The 16,751-nt window shown below is 39.6% G+C and overlaps 1 protein-coding gene across 1 annotated transcript in view; it reads left to right on the forward strand.

Annotated features, from left to right (window-relative positions):
• Positions 1-831: 831 nt before the first annotated feature.
• The window catches only part of CSMD3 (CUB and Sushi multiple domains 3), a 1,455,553-nt gene continuing 1,439,633 nt past the window's right edge, over positions 832-16,751 (forward strand). Inside the window, exon 1 of the mRNA XM_089664334.1 lies at positions 832-1,685. Within this exon, the coding sequence (XP_089520460.1) occupies positions 1,508-1,685 (178 nt within the window). The 5' untranslated portion in view covers positions 832-1,507. The remainder of the gene's footprint in view (positions 1,686-16,751) is intronic.

Genomic DNA, 16,751 nt, shown 5'->3' on the forward strand with positions numbered 1-16,751 from the left:
TTTTTCATGGAATAATTCACCTATAAAAGTCATTTTCCACTGACAAAAAAAAAAATCTCGGCTATCGAATGGAATTTCCAGATGGGTTTTTTGCTTGATGCATGAGCTTTAAAGCGTACACATCAAGCAAAAAAATTGATCATTCCATCATTGGTTCTCTGGTGGTCGCAGAATCTCTGGCCATGTTTGACTAGCTGAATCTAGGTAGGCTACCAAATCCTAATCCAACATTTGGATTTCAGTTTCAAATATTGCTTTTTCATGGAATAATTCATCTATAAAAGTCATTTTCCATTTCGCTGGTGGTCGCAGAATCTCTGCCCATGTGTAGCTATCTGAATTTGAGTAGGCTACCAAATCCTAATCCAACATTTGGATTTCAGTTTCAAATATTGCTTTCTCATGGAATAATTCACCTATAAAAATCTGGGCTATCGAATGGAATTTCCAGATGGATTTTTTGCTTGATGCATGAGTTTTAAAGCCTACACATCAGGCAAAAAAATCGATCATTCCATCATTGATTCGCTGGTGGTCGCAGAATCCCTGGCCATGTGTGGCTAGCTGAATCTGGGTAGGCTACCAAATCCTAATCCAACGATCACAAGCTGGCAGCCTGTAGATGGCACAAGTGTTCTATCATTGTTGGGTATTAACCCCTTCTGCATTTGACTCCAACATACCACCAGCTCCTGTCCCACACTGAAAAAAAGAAAAGAAAAAAAAAACGGTGCAAAGTTGTGTGTGTGATCCAGCATGCCCTCTCCCCCATTGCCTGCCTCCTCATCCTGCACACACACACAGCTCCCTCCTGCATGCATTAAGTGTGTGCGCAGGCTGCCTCCACCAACACGCCCCGCACTCATAAGGAGCCACGACTGACTAAGCTGCATCCTTCTCCTCCATGCATCCCTCTCCTCCATGCAGTCAACCTCTCTTTTTTTTTTTGTTATTTTGCAGGATCGGAGCTGCTGGGGGAATCTCTTGCAGAATTGATAGCTTTTATTATCTGGTGTCTTTCTCCTTGAGGCGTCAGTGAAAATTTCAGTCATCTGTTACAGGAGAGGATGAGGAGCTTGTGCCAGGCGGCATCGATCCAGTCTGCACGCTGATGCCTGCCCCGACCCCCCAGTCCTCTCCCGACAGCAGCGGCGGCGGCGGCGGCGGCAGTAGCAGCAGCAGCAGCGGATCCGATCCCACCCTTCCTCAATCCCTGTGTGTAGTGTGATCCAGGAGGGGAGGGAATGGCAAGAAAGCATCGCTTGGTATCTTGATGCCCCTGTTGGAGAAGATGGTTGAGTCCTCGTCAAGGTTGCTGTGGCATCCCAGGAACAGCATTCACTCTGAGCTGTGACCGCCAGCGCAGCATCAGCACCAACAAAAAAAAAAACAAAAAAAAAAACAAAAAACAAACTCAGCATCCAAGGAAAAAGGGGGATCCTTCTCTTTTTATTTTTTTATTTTTATTTTTTTTTTCCTCCATTGCTGCTGCTGATCAAAGGATAATATGAAAGCAACCTGCAAAGGGGGGACTCAGGAGCCAGCCAAGGCAAGCAGGCACTTGTACAAAAAGGGATGTATTAAATGTGGACTTGTGGACTCCCTATGCCTAAGGAAAATGGCATTGCAAAGTGGATTTACCTTGTGTTACCTGTTTTTTGTACTGATGGTTACATGTGTGAGAGGTAAGGAATCCCAACATCACACATCATGATAACCATGTTTTTTTTGCATCCTTTAATTTTTTTTTATTAAATTATTTATTTTATCCACCTGTCATTTCCATTGCAATCCTTAAAGGATGTGTTCATTGCACACACACACAAAAAAAAAAAAGGCGAAGGAGTAGACGCATTGTGTGTTCAATGCAGTGATTGAGCCTGGAGCTCGATAAATATTCTTGCAGTATACTCAAAAGGGAGACGTGAGTTGCTTGATACAGGCTGAACTAGTGGTGGATGTATCAGTGCACACAGGAGGGATGAGGTTCTCTTTTTTTCTTGTTTTTTTTTTCTTTCCCCCCCTTTATGAAAGGGCATCCACAAATGAAGTTTGAATTCCAGATGCTTGTCATCCTAGATGGGATTGATTTAACCCCTTCTTGGTGGGTGACACCAGAAAAGTTCTGCCTGGCATGGCTTGCCCAGACACATAAGGCTGCAATGTGATGTGCTATGGTGGTGGTGGAGGTGGTGGTGGTGGTGGAGGGGGGGGGGGGTTGATGTGAGTTAGTGTTAGAGTAAAGCTGTGTAAAATTAGAAAGAAGAGCCTAGAGAACAGCAAATGTAGCCTGCTTTTCTGCACAGGCAGTCTGCTTTAATAATAATAAAAAAAGGTTTTATGGGTATGATGAAGAATATTAAAGGTGTTGATTGCATGTATTGACTCTATGGGTACAGGTGCTTGCAAGTGACATGTGAACATCATCAATTTCATATGTGTAATTCAAGAAGAAAATGGATGTAAGGCAAGATCTGTGCTTGGAATCTTTAAAAACTGATCAGTCTTGGCTTCTTAGGAAGGGGATAGCTAAATGGGCACGATATACAACAGATAGTGCATTATGTGTGTGTCATTCTTCTTATGCCCACATGCATTTCCAAACTCTGCTTGCTAGCACATATTATTATCACTGGAAGGTATTGATCTGGCATTTAATGCATGCAAGCTGATTTCATACCTCCAGATATCACACAAGCATGGGGGGAGGGCTAAGGAAGAATTAAAAAAAAAAATGGACATAAAAAAAAAGCCTTTGGTTAATTATATTTGAATTAGAGGGATCCTAGTCAACTGCAACCTGCTTGTGTCTCTCTCCCTCTGAAACAGTGTATTGTGGAGCTTGCAGCTGGTTGTCCCCACAAGCAGAAAGCAGCCCATCTGCATGCAATGGAAATGATAATTCATGTTTCAGGGGCTGGTGTGTGTGTGTGTGTGTGTGTGTGTGTGTGTGTGTGGGGGGGGGGTTACCTCATTGCACACTATCTGACATTATATCTGAAGATAGGTAGCATGCCTGGAATTTTAATAGACATCCTAATTACAGGAAGCTTTTTCCTTGATGCAGGTTTGTCTGTTTAATGAAAGTGGTCAATAAACCCTTATGTTTTTGATCAAATTACTTCCATTTGCAAGAATTGCAATCTATAACTTTGTTCAATATATCCTGTGCCATATATATATATATATATATATATATATATATATATATATATAAAGGATTATAGAGATATACTTGATCCACCCACAATAAATCTTGATTACTGATCCTGTTCATTATCATTTCTTGTTTTATAATTTTAGTGTGCTTATATGGTGCATTTAGCCTTTTCAGTTTCCTAAGACTTTTTTTTTTTTGGTAGGTGTAGGAGCTTTGCTATAACAGATGATTATAGTGCTGCTCTGTGATTTGAAGACACAGGGAGGCAGCATCTTTCAAACTGAAGGGAGCAGGCTAGGTTTTCGAATGCAATATTTTATCTTTGGAACAAAGTAACGTGTAATGATACCTGTTGATTAATTTCAAATAGAACCTTTGAATTTGACTGGCAAAGTATCATCTGGTTTGACAACTGACTGCGCTTAATTAACAATATTGACAATGGTTCAGAATTATAATTTCATCTGAAATTAGTATTTTTTTTTCAAATAAGTGAATTTTATTCTTCATAGCATGTCCACCACTCCTCTGCACCCCAATCAGTCTCTTTTTTAGAAAAAATAAAAGTGCTCTGATTAAACTGGCTAGCTGATTGCATGATTGGTGCCAGAGTAGTGGAGGGCAGTGGTAGGGTGTCAGGGACAAATGGGTGGGTGGCATGGGAATTTGGGAGATTAGGCAGCAGAAGACAGGTGGAGAGGAGGGATCTGAGGAATGTGCTGTAAATGAGACATGAAGATGAGCACACTGTGGGGAATGGCAAGTCAAATGAGCAACAGGGCGTCACATTGCATCGTTATGGTGGCAAATGGAACTCAGTATACATGGAAGAAAATAAATAGATTGTGTCAATATTTATGATGCAATCAATTCTGATGAGCAAAGAGGTATATTAAATTAAATTACCCAGAGTAAATGTGCAATTAATTCTAGCCTCTAAGAAATTTATGTTTAGAAGATTTCATGAATGAAATAATGGATGAGTGGATAAATAAATACATAATAAATAAATAAATAAATGTATATTTACATCTCCATGTGTTCTGTCCAGGTGTCAATGAATCACAATTATGATTATTATCTAATGTTATAGGATAGATAGATAGATAGATAGATAGATAGATAGATAGATACGATAGATAGATAGATAGATACGATAGATAGATAGATAGATAGATAGATAGATAGATAGATAGATAGATAGATAGATAGACATTAGTGTTGATAAGCCTTTTGGACCCCAAAAAGACAAAATGGTTGAAAGCCAGCAGTTGATAGAAAGAATGAGTCGTGAGAGGATAGAAAAAAGACAAAAAGAGGTGGCTAGGGAAATAAAAAAGAGATGAGGGAGGATATAGAGATTGATATTCGGGGGGGAGAAAGACTGATAATAAAAGAGGAGGAAAGAGATAGAAAGAGAGAAAAAGAGTGAGGAGACTGACAGAGAAAGAGAGAGAAAGGTAGGAGAGAGAGATAATGATAGAGATGGGGAGAAAGTAAGGATGGAATGTAGAAAGGAAGGAAGGAAGGAAGGAAGGAAAGAGAGAAAGGGAAGGAAAGAAAGAAAGGGAAAGAAAGAAAGGTAAGGAAAGAAAGAAAGAGAAAGGGAAGGAAAGAAAGAAAGAGAAAGGGAAGGAAAGAAAGAAAGAGAAAGGGAAGGAAAGAAAGAAAGGAAAGAAAAGAAAGGGAAGGAAAGAAAGAAAGAAAGGAAGGAGGGAAGGAATGAAGGAGAGAAGAAAAAAAGAGAAAGAAAGAGAAAGAAAGGAAGAAAGAAAAGAAAGGGATAGACTGCGAAGAGAAGAGGAAAAAGGAGAAATTGAAAGCGTGAGAGAGTGAGAGAGGATAGACAGATGCAGATGAATAGAAATAGAGAAAGAGAAAAGGGGTGGGGGTAGACAGTGAAAGAAAAAAGAGTAGGGAGAGAAAGGAACAAAAAATAAATGAAAGAAATAGAAGCAGGGAGAAATAAAACCAAAGACAAGAAGAAACATAAAGAGATATTACAGCATTTGTATTTATTATATGTACAATTTTGTTTGCTGTCTTGATGTTCTTCACATCTTAGGGGATATGAATATGTAAGCAGCCTTTTCAGCTCATTAATTAATTCCTGTGGTATTTGTACTCTGCCAGTGAATTGCATGCTCTGTGCAGCAGCATCGTACTGGTTAACATAGACAGGATAAGATACATAATACATTCTTGCTGTGATGAACTTGATTTGAAAAACCGATTTTAAACACACTGGTAGCTGCTGCTTATGCTAATAGGGCGCCCCGTACTATGAATTATTCCTGACTGGTGCCGAAGTAAAATGAGAAAGGAGTGTGCTCTATTTCAAACGAAGGTAATGACTTGCCCTCTGAAGAATAATCAGTATTATGAATAGCAGGCGAGCATGTAATGCAACACACTGTTCAAGATTCAGTACGGGGAAACAGTGGCGATCAGTAAAATGACATCTATTTTCCCATAGGGGGCCACAATCAGAAGGCATTATATATCTTCTGTATTCATTGGGAATCTCAGCTTATTGTTCAAAATATGTCTCCTAGCTTATTAAACTCCAGTAAAGGATACAGCTGCTCCTGAAAAGACCAAAAGAGTGTCAGAGAAGAGATGCTAAAGCTACGTTTAAGCCATTGTCATGTAAACTTATTTTCTATGAAGCGGGTTGGAAATTTGAAGGCCACAGATATTATGTGGGTCTAGGTGCTTTCATATTTTGCATGCATTGATGATTCATATGATGGCATAAAAATTGCAGGTTACCAGTAGAAAGACCTTGTAATGGAAAAAGCTTTGAGACTAAACAATACAACTGTTTGCTGTAAATATGAATGTTCAGTGGGGCTGAGTGCAGAGAGGGGAAGAAAAAGAAAGAAAGAAAGAAAGAAAGAAAGAAAGAAAGAAAGAAAGAAAGAAAGAAAGAAAGAAAGAAAGAAAGAAAGAAAGAAAGACTGGAGGTTTTCTTGAATTGAAAATGTGGTGCCAAAGTAGGTATTCAGCTGTTGTAATTTGAGATCCTTGGAAGTAAGAAAGGAACATTCAAAGCTCCATTTATCTGGTTCTACCAAGTGAACAGCAATCAATGATTGTGATTTTCATGATGCTGTGAGCAGTTACTCAGCCCTAGGTGGTTTGGAAAAAAAACTCAGGTTTACTTTGGCAGAGCCCAAAGTCTTATTTGTTCTGGTCCACAGATAATCTACTTGAGTGCTACACAGAATTAGGAGAAAGTGAGCATTAAACACCTTGTCAAGTCTAGATGTAGTTTATTATTCACAATATTTGGTAAAATGTCAATGCGTTTCAGGGGATTTTTGAATATTCCTTCCTCAGGGCTATAATTTAATACATATAATACATTATACATATAGTAAATTATTGGCTAAGGGTAATAGCTGGAAGTACATGAGGAACATTACAGGTTCCATGGCCTCATGTAAGAGCAGACATCATGGGGCATGTTTATAAAGCAGTGTATCTGACATTCAACAAATATTCATTGCAGGTGAGTCTTGCTTTTGCATGTGTTTTAGCCAATTGCCACCCACCCACAGTAGTTATAGTGCAAGCGGTTGGCAGTTCCAGGCCAGATGACGTACCTGTGCATCGAGCTCTTTCTTCTGGGTTTGGGGCAACCCCTGCCGACCCGTGCTGTGTCCAACCCGGACAGCAATTGGTTAAAACACATGCACAAACAAGACTCACCTGCAATGAATATTTGTTTAATGTTAGATACACTGCCCCATGATGTCTGCTCTTACATGAGGCCATGGAACCTGTAATGTTCCTTATGTTCTTCCAGCTATTACCCTTAGCTAATAATTTACTGTATATGTATTAAATTATAGCCCTGAGGAAGGAATATTCAAAAATCCCCTGAAACGCATTGACATTTTACCAAATATTGTGAATAATAAACTATATCTAAACTTGACTAGGTGTTTAGTGCTCACTTTCTTCTAATTCTGTGTGGCACTCAAGTAGATTACCTGTGAACCAGAACAAATAAGACTTTGGCAGCTCATTTCAGCCAATAATTTTGCCCAGTCACACACATAGTGAGATTTTGTCCAATCACACACAGAGTTCTGTGTTTACAAAACACAGAACTCTGTGTATAAGGAACAGTGATCTGTCTGTTTATTCCCCCTGCAAAGCGAGAATAAACAGCCATACAATAAAGTAAAAGCAGCACATATTACACATTGTTAGGCACACAGTTAATCCTTTGATTGTCCCCTTAGATGTAGCCCCTTCCCAGCCAGTGACATTAGTACAGTGACAGTGTACATTATTAGCACTGATTACTGTATTACTGTCACTGTTTGTGTCAGTTAGCGCACCTTCCAGCCAGTGTCAACTAGTGCCACATTGTGCGCCATAGTTGTGTAAGTTCCAGTATATACAGTATATCATTGTCTGTAGACATTATACATTTTGCACAAAGCAATTACTATACACTTATTGGATTTTTGGATTTTTTTTTAACCTGATATGTAGCAGAATACATTTTGGCCTAAATTTAGGAAGAAATTTGATCATTTGTTTTTTTTATTGGATAGGTTTTATAACAGAAATTTGACAATGTCCTTTTTTTTTCATTTTTTTTTTTATTTTATATTGCAAAAAATAGAAAAATCCAGTGGTAATCAAATACCACCAAAAGAAATCTCTATTCGTGTGAAAAAAATTATATTAATTTATTAATTTAATTTGTGTACAGTGTTGCATGACAACACAAATTCCAGTTAAAGTAGCACAGTGCTGAATAGCAAAAAAAATGCTCTGGTCATGAAGTGAGTAAACCCTTATAGAGCTCAAGTGATTAAATGACTATAATTTATTCACCACCAGATAGAGTCACATTTGTTGCTTTAGAAATATTACCCTATGCTATTAGACATAGAACAAAGTGAACAGGATGTAGTTTATTGTTCAGAGTATCCATGCCAACCCTACTTGAAGATTCTTGGTGTCTATGATTAAGCCCCGAAAAGGGCGAAATGCATCTGAGAAGTTCTCTACAGGTATAGATCAGGAGCTGAAGCCATCTTTCATACATTTTATTTAGTAATGCAACAGGGAGTCAGGGTCTGTGCACAGGCCATTTTGTTAAATATAAACCTATACTGAATAAATAAGAATGTTAAAACAAGTATAAAAACACTATTATAGAATACAAAAGACTAATTGTAGATTAGAAATATCAAAAGAACAAACCAATGATAACTACATTAGGTTTGTTAGGTGGAACATGTGAAAACCTTTAGAAAGTGTATCGAATATGTATAGAATATGAATGAAATATACATTGAAATGGATAATAAAATGATATTACACTATATTGGGGGCATCTCTACGGCACATTCTAAAAAAGTATAATATATTTAGGAATGTATTAGTGTGTCAGAGTTAGAGCGGTTATATACTTACAGCTGTCATTCAGATTCAACTTTCATACTGCAGCTGTCATTTCCAGAGCAGGTTTTAATTTGAATGCTGTCTGGAGGCAATAATGGAAGTCAGGGCCGTGTTTAGCATCAGGCAAAGTTGTCTCATGCCTATAGGCTGCAGAGTCAAGAAGGCAGCTTTTCCCAGTATGGTTGTAGGCAATGTATTTTTTAACACCATCAGTAGAAACAAAGTTGTATCATAACAGAGCATTTACATGCTGCCTCAATATTGTAAGTCAAATTAAGAGCATAAAACAGGAGAATGTCTGCTTAAATGAGGTGGTCTTAGTTGAGTATTGTTACTTCACGATCCAAAGATTCTGTTCCATTGATGAAAATACAGTCTATTTTTAGTGTTATACTTTAAAGAAGAATTCCAGATATGACATTGTTACATTTGACAAAAGTAGCATGGATATAACATACCTGTGGAATCCCTTTAAAAACAGGAAATCACTGTAGTAAACACCGCTAGGCCAGTGATCTCCACTAGTTTCTGGGTCCCATGTCCTGAAGCCCAATGGCTGTCCTGCTGCATAACAAAATCAGGAGGGTGACTGGTTGGTACAGGCACCATTCAGAGAGTACTTGCATTTTTCCAGCTTGGAACCTTCCAAGCTGGAACTCTTATTTAAGCTGCAACAAACCTTCTGGACTTTTTCAAGACTTTTTGGACATGAAAAATTATTGGGAATATTTTCTAGTGTCTTACCATCTTCCAAAACTTCAATATATTCCACCCCTGTTCACAATTTTGATGTAGTTTAGAAAATACAGACACTCGGTAGCAGTAAATGTTAGAGCATACTGTACATATATGGTTGCATACATAGATGATTGGAGTATACAAAAAAAAGGGAAACATTGGATGGCCCACAAGGAAGAGGAGCAAGCAGGCGAATAATAAGAGCATTCAAACATCAGAACAGACTTTAGGGTCCTCATTCATGGTAGCTTAAAGCGAGCTTATTAGGAAGTGTGTATGCGGGAAGAGCAGAGTTAAAAACAAATAATGTGATATGCAACCCTAAGGGTCAGTGGAGATACAGCATCCAAGTGTAAATATTAAAGAAAGTGGAAAGTATAAGTTGAAAGGAGAAAACAGGTAAGAAAATAGTAGGAAAGAGGGCAAGAGTAAGGGATATCCCAGGGATAAGCTGTAGTCCAGTCTTATTGAGATAAAATAGATGGCAATGTTAGAAGAAATTTATGGGAGCAATAGAGATTCATTAAAGTGGGGTGGTAGATAATAAGTTACCCATGGGTTCCATAGGCGCTCGTCTTTCTGAACTTTATCTAATAGGACTACCTCAACTTTGGCATGGACCGTAGCCGCTATAATACTCAATCCTCACTATATGAAGGATGGGGGACTTCCATGCCTTTGCTATTGTCTGCTTAGCCACAGTAGTTACCTGTAATAGTAGTTTAAATTACATGGGAGTTAGATTTGGGGGGCAAGTGTAAAGGAACTCTATAAATAGATCAAGAGTAATTATGGTCGAGAACAGCATGGATAGGATATGGAAAACTTCAGCCCAGTATTAACCAACCCAATATATTCCACCCCTGAACAAGCTTTTCAGTATGTTCAGCCCAACAACCCAATGCCAAAAGCCCAACTAAAGGAATTCACATGGAAGGCTGACAATGCTACTGATAATAACAAGGCAACTGCTTACTATTGTTAGCCTGAAACAGGAAATTGCTGGCAGGATCTCTGAGTAAGAAACTCTGCAACACATTCACAAAACCTTATTTGCTTAAGAAAAGTGTATACAGTGAGGCACAATGTCAAAGATGCTGAAAAATAGATTTTGGCTTTACATAATATTTAAGAGCTCTTATATACGATACTCCACCCCAGCTCTCCCTCCATAAGAAGCTTCCGCCATAAGGCTGACCAGACTGACAGATCTTTTCCAGGATCCTCATTTTAGAGCTGTAGAGGGCTCCAATGAAAACACAACTGCTCGCATGACTTAAGATTTAATAATTGGTGTTTGTTCAATTTAAAGATTAGTCTCACACATTTTAAGACTAAGCAATAGGTGATTACAGTTGAGATGATTTATTCCATTCTTAGCTTCTCAAAACCTTCAGGTTGGATAATTGGTGTTTTTTAATTTAAATATTTTTTCCCCACAACTAAGATTAAGGGCTTATTTACACCATCAGGGTTGAGCTGCATTGATCTGCACAGTTCAATGAAAACTTAATGGAAGCACATATAGAAAACAATTGTTTTCCACGTACCCTGTTCATACCACAATGCTATGTTGAGGAGGGTTGCTGTGCTTTCAGTAAAAAATCTGCTTTTTTGCACTACACCACACCTCGCCTTATGTCAGTGCATCCCATCACACCATAGTGATTATTTTAGGAAAGTTAAAACAAAATGCAAGGCTTTGTCCATCACTGAAGCTACACTGCATGACCTGTTTTAGTATGCCGCCTGGTGTGAATGAGACCTAAAAAATAGTTGATGAGAGTTCACATAATTTATTTCTTTCCCCACTTTCCAATTGCTACAAATTTCCATTTGATTATGGACTACACAAAGGTATCAGTTTATTAGCAATAGCATGAGTCCATATACAGTATATGTGCAGCATAACAAATGGAAAGTATTGAACTGATTGGTAGATGTCTTATGTTACCCTGGAATGCCATGAAATGCAAATGAACATATAAAGCATAGGAAAGACAGAAAAGACAAATGTTATATAGGCTACGGGACTCCACAAGAAACCCCTTTACAAAATGGCATGGGGAGCTCTACAAGATGCATAATGAGCCCTCTTCTCTCAGTGTGCTTGTAACTCTGGTCATAAATGAATCTGTTTCAGCAACACATATTAAAGCTGCACTTCAGGTAGATATAAAAGTCCAATTTTATATTCATGAAGTAATGAATTGTATGTACACCAAACAGCCATAACAGTACGATCATTGACAGGTAAAGTGAATAATGTTGATTATCTTGTTACAATGGCATCTGAAAGTCAGTGGGATATATTAGGCAGCAAATAAAAATGTTGTCCCTGAAATTGATGTGTTGAAAACAGAAAAATGGGCATCACTGTTTCTTGTATTTGGGGTCTGCATAGCCCCAGACCGGTCAGGGTGCCAACCAGGGGCGGACTGACCATTTGGAAACATGGGCACTGCCCGAGGGCCCGGGGTCAGTAGGGGCCCCCATGAGATGCCTCTGGTATCTTTTTCATAGGCTTTTTTGAGTTTGGGCAAGGACACAGGGGCCCCATGATCCCCTATTGCCTGGGGGCCCCATGAGTTGTCAGTCTGCCCCTTGTGCGAACCCATATCCACAGCCAAAAGCGCCTACAGTAGGCACATGAGCATCATAACTGGACACGGAGTAATGTTAGAAGGTGACCTGATCTGAAGACTTTCATTTTCTTTTACATCATGTGGATGACTGGGTCCTTGTGCATCGTTTACCTGGGGAATAGATGCCTGTCAGAATGTAGTATGGGAAGAAGGTAAGCTGGCAGAGCCAGTGTGGTGCTTTTGGGCAATGCTCTGCTGGGAAATCTTAGGTCCTGCCCTTCATATCGATGTTACTTTGACATGTACCACCTACCTAAACATTGTTGCTGACCAAGTATACCCTTTCATGGGAATTGTATTCCCTGATGACAGTGGCGGCTTTCATCAACATAACGCACCTTGTCACACTGCAAAAGTAGTTCAAGAATGACTTGAGAAACACAACAATGAGTTTGAGGCATTGATGTGGCCTCCAAATTCTCTAGATCTCAATCCATCAAACTTGTTTGGGATATACTGGAAAAACAAGTCTGATCCATGGAGGAACCACCTTACAGCTTACAAGACTTAAAGCATCTGCTACTGACAATTTAGTGCCAGATACCACAGCAAACCTTTACAGGTCTAGTGGCATCCGTGCCACAATGAGTTAGCGTTGTTTTGGTGGAAAAAGGGGGACTTACTTAATATTTGGTGGGTTATTATAATGTATTTTATCAAGCCTTACTTTGGATTGATATCAGGCTCCTGAAACCCTGCGTATCAGCACACAGACTGAGTGAAGGAGAAGCAGTACCCTGAGCCAGTCAGAACGCTAATGGTTTGCACAATGTTGTCAGCGCTTCTCCTCTTTGTTATCCAATGACAGGCTGGGAGTGGGTCTGGAAAAGGTTGATTAGTTTAAAGGGGTATTAAACCTTTAGTTTTTAAGCACTTTCAGCACTGATTTAATCAACTACTCAGTGTGCATCTTCTTCATCTTTACAAACATTTCCTATGTTAACATTTAATCTGGTGCTATGAGCACTACTCTAGTTTTCCTGTTGCAGAGTGACTTCTTTCTCTTGCAGCATCCTATTGAGCCACCCCTACATGCAGAGACTGGAGTTGTGTCTCCCTACAATGTGTGCATCAATAAAAGCACAGCCTTGTGGCCTAGAATGGCAAGATTCTCCCTTGCTCCTAATTCCTCTCTCCTCCTTTCTCCAAATGTACAGACTGGCTGGAAACTGCACTGCCCAATGCTAACACTTTCCTGTGATGACTGGAAGTTAAAGGAAGCAGCACTGAGAGAGCAGAAGCCAATAGTATTGAGAGGTGCAAATGGCAAGTGCTAGATAAGAAGTTTACTGGCCAATGTTTGTTTTATTGTTCTCAATTTGGTAAGCTAAAACCACTGAGGGTTTAATACTACTTAAACTGCTCTGTAGTCTATTGAAAGACCCAGAACCTCCTTGTTTGTGCTGTGTGGCAGCACTTCCTGGATCACAAGTTTGGCCTTACAAATAGGTGTCTGGATTATTCTTAAATTGGCTTACAAACTGGATTGTTTAGGGAACTCAGGCAGGCCAAAAATAGCTAACGGCAGTAGGCAATATTCAAACTTTCAAGTCTCACTTAAAATAAGTTGGGAGGGATGATAAGAGTTTCCATTGTTATTGACAATTTTTATTATGCAGGGAACTTATCAAATCTTCAGGTAGGTCCAGTCGTCCATTGGCATTAGTGAGCGAGAATTATCTCCTAGCAACCCAAAGAATTGGAAATATGTCTCCACTTATTGTTCTTAGAAAGATATCAGGCTTTCTATGGCCACCATAAATTACATTAATTTACATTTATGCTAAAATGGAAGAGTTCCCTGAGATTCTATGTGATTGTTGATATCTCCTAGGATGACTGAAAGAAGAACATTGTTGCCATAGCAACTAGCCAGACACATTCTATTTGTTTTCTAACCCATACTGAAAAAAATTACACTTTAGGGGTTTATTCACTAAAGCTGGAGAGTGCAAAATCAGGCTCATTTATGCATAGAAACCAATCAGCTTCTAACTCAGCTTTTTCAATTAAGGTTTGGCCTGGAACCTGGAAGCTGATTTCTATGCAGAAGTGAGCCTGATTTTGCACTCTCCAGCTTTAGTAAATAAACCCCTTAGGTGTCCGTTTATGACACAGAGAATAGCTTTGATTCAGAGGATCGCAGCTACTCTCTGGTCATTCACAGTTTATGACACTCAGGAGATCAGGGAGGAGCGATGTCAGCCCTTCACTGGAGATTTGTGTTCTCCCTCCAGATTCTCCAGCCCAGAGCTGGAGAATCAGAGGAACCGCAAACTAAGCAGCGATAATTTACCTCTGTTTAGTTAACTGATCTCTTACTGTAATCTCCCGAGATTATAGTAAAATCAGCCATTTTCTAGTGTTTGTAGACTGTTCTCCCTTCGTTCAGAGAACTGATCTACACCGTTTCATAAAAGGCATTCACAGGAGAACTGTGTTCTCCGAGAATGCCAGAGAACTGATCAGCGATCATTTACCGCTGGTTCATAGACGGACAGCTTAGTGTCATACTTTAGTAAGAACTCACCATTAGGGGCTGTGGTGAGACCTTGAGCAGCTCGGACATCAATGTGATGTTTGATTGGAAGTGAGCTTCTTGTGCATGTGTGATTTTTTTTCATTTTCCTTGCACACAATTGGATATTCTTTGGAAAGTGAATTTTTACTGCATTCACAAAGCTAAGGGGAATTCCTTTGCAAAATGAACAGCCTATTACCTTTAGTAAATCAACCCCTATGCGTCCAAAGTAGATCTAAATCTAATCTTTAAATTCTCATATAGGTTTTATCATGTTAATGAAATTTCAAGAGTTGTTTACAATCTTTTAAAATCTGAATCTTTTGTTAACCCCTTCCCACTGCTGCCTCCCAGCCATTAACCTCTTTACTACTGTGCTATAGCTGAATGACAGCTACAACATGGTTGTCCAGTTCTGGGAGGACGTCATATGATGTCCTCCCAGAAAGCATCCCCAGCGGTGTGCACCCGGCGCTGCATGTGATTGCTGTGTCCTTTGAATACAGCTGATCAATTGACATGGTAAAAGGCCAATCACAGCGGCCTTATTCCATGTGATCAGCTGTGTCCAATCACAGCTGGCCACTATGTAAATACACTTGCTGGTTAGGAAGTACTTTCCTCACCCTGTCATAGCATGAGGAAAGTACTGCCAGTAACCGGCAACTGTCAATGCAGACATCTGCACTGATAATCAGGGCCCTGATTTTCAGTGCCCTGAATATCAATGCAGCCCTAAAGTGCCCAAGCGTGCTGCCCATCAGTGCCCAGCAGTGCTGCCCATCAGTTCCCAACAGTGCTGCCAATCTGTGCCCGTCTGTGCCACCAGTCAGTGCCACTAGTCAATGCTGTCAGCCAGTGCTGCCAGTTAGTGCCACCAGTCAGTGCCCTTCAGTACTACCAGTGCCCATCAGTGACATCGTTGCCACCCATCAGTGCCACATATCAGTGCAGCTTCATCAGTGCCTCCTCATCAATGCCCACCAGTGCCGCCTCATCAGTGATTATTAATGTTGCTTATCAGTGCTGCCTCATCAGTGCTGCATATGAATGCCCATCAGTTCTGCCTATCACTGCAGCCTCATCAACGCACATCAGTGAAGGAAAACAATTACCTGCTTGCAAAATGGTATAATAGAAACAAAGAAAAACTTTTTGTGTTTTTAAAATTTTCGGCCATTTTTTTGTTTATAGTGCAAAAAAACAAAACACCCAGTGGTGATTAAATACCACCAAAAGAAAGCTCTATTTGTGTGAAAAAAATGATAAAATTCATATGGGTACAGTGTTGCATGACCGTGCAATTGTAATTCAAAGTTCTATAGCACTGAAAGCTGAAAATAGGCCTGGGCAAGAAGGGGATAAATGTGCCCAGTAGGCAAGGGGTTAAAAGGTTCTAGATGCCCAGAGGTGGAGGTGGGCATTCTGATCATGTGACCTCTGTTATTGACAGTCACAGTAGTCACATGATTGGAAAGCTCCTGATCACAAGTAGGCATTGGGAGCTTTCTGATTTCCACTGGTAACTGTGCTGGGAGCATTCATGACACATACAAAATGTTTACATTTAATTTTCATATACTGCATGCGGCCTGTCAACGTTACAGTCCACCCACCAAGGGGCTGCATACATGCGTATGGCCATGGGAACAGGATAAAATAATACCTTATGATTCTGCCTGAAATCCATTGTGAATTTCTGACATCCTGTGCAGTCTGCCTGCTCTGGATTGAAATCTCAAAAAGTTTTTTCCCCATTCTCCTGAACTACAGAACACCTACTTCTTATGTTATGGAGATGAAGAGAGGGGAAACTGTTAAGCAGTTCGGATCAGATGGGTGACAATGCTGCTCCTCTATAAATACAGTACAGAGCATTTTTTTTAATGAAGATGGAATTCCCCTTCAATTATTTTAATGCTTCACAGGTAAAGAAGTCATGCCATGGTAACTTTGTGAACGAATAAAGAGAAGATCACATGTGATGTCCAAGGCGAGACATAAATATAATGCCCCTGGTTTTCATTTGAGAAATATTAATATTACTATTATTAATAAACAAAACATGAAAATGATTGATGGTGCCAGTGGTCCTATTTGGCACATTTATGTGTTTTGCGTGAAAAATTCTTCTCAGCTTTGAAAGATGGTGGCATTGTTTTTTCTGCCTTTGTTAGCTTGTCTTGGTATTTCTCAGTATTTCTTCCTTTTCCTAGATCATTTACTATCTACCAAGGTGGAAGGCATTGTAAAGATT

Source organism: Staurois parvus, unplaced genomic scaffold, assembly GCF_062004578.1.
Source record: "Staurois parvus isolate SC_StPar_1 unplaced genomic scaffold, SC_StPar_1.0 ptg000047l, whole genome shotgun sequence".
NCBI lineage: Eukaryota > Metazoa > Chordata > Amphibia > Anura > Ranidae > Staurois > Staurois parvus.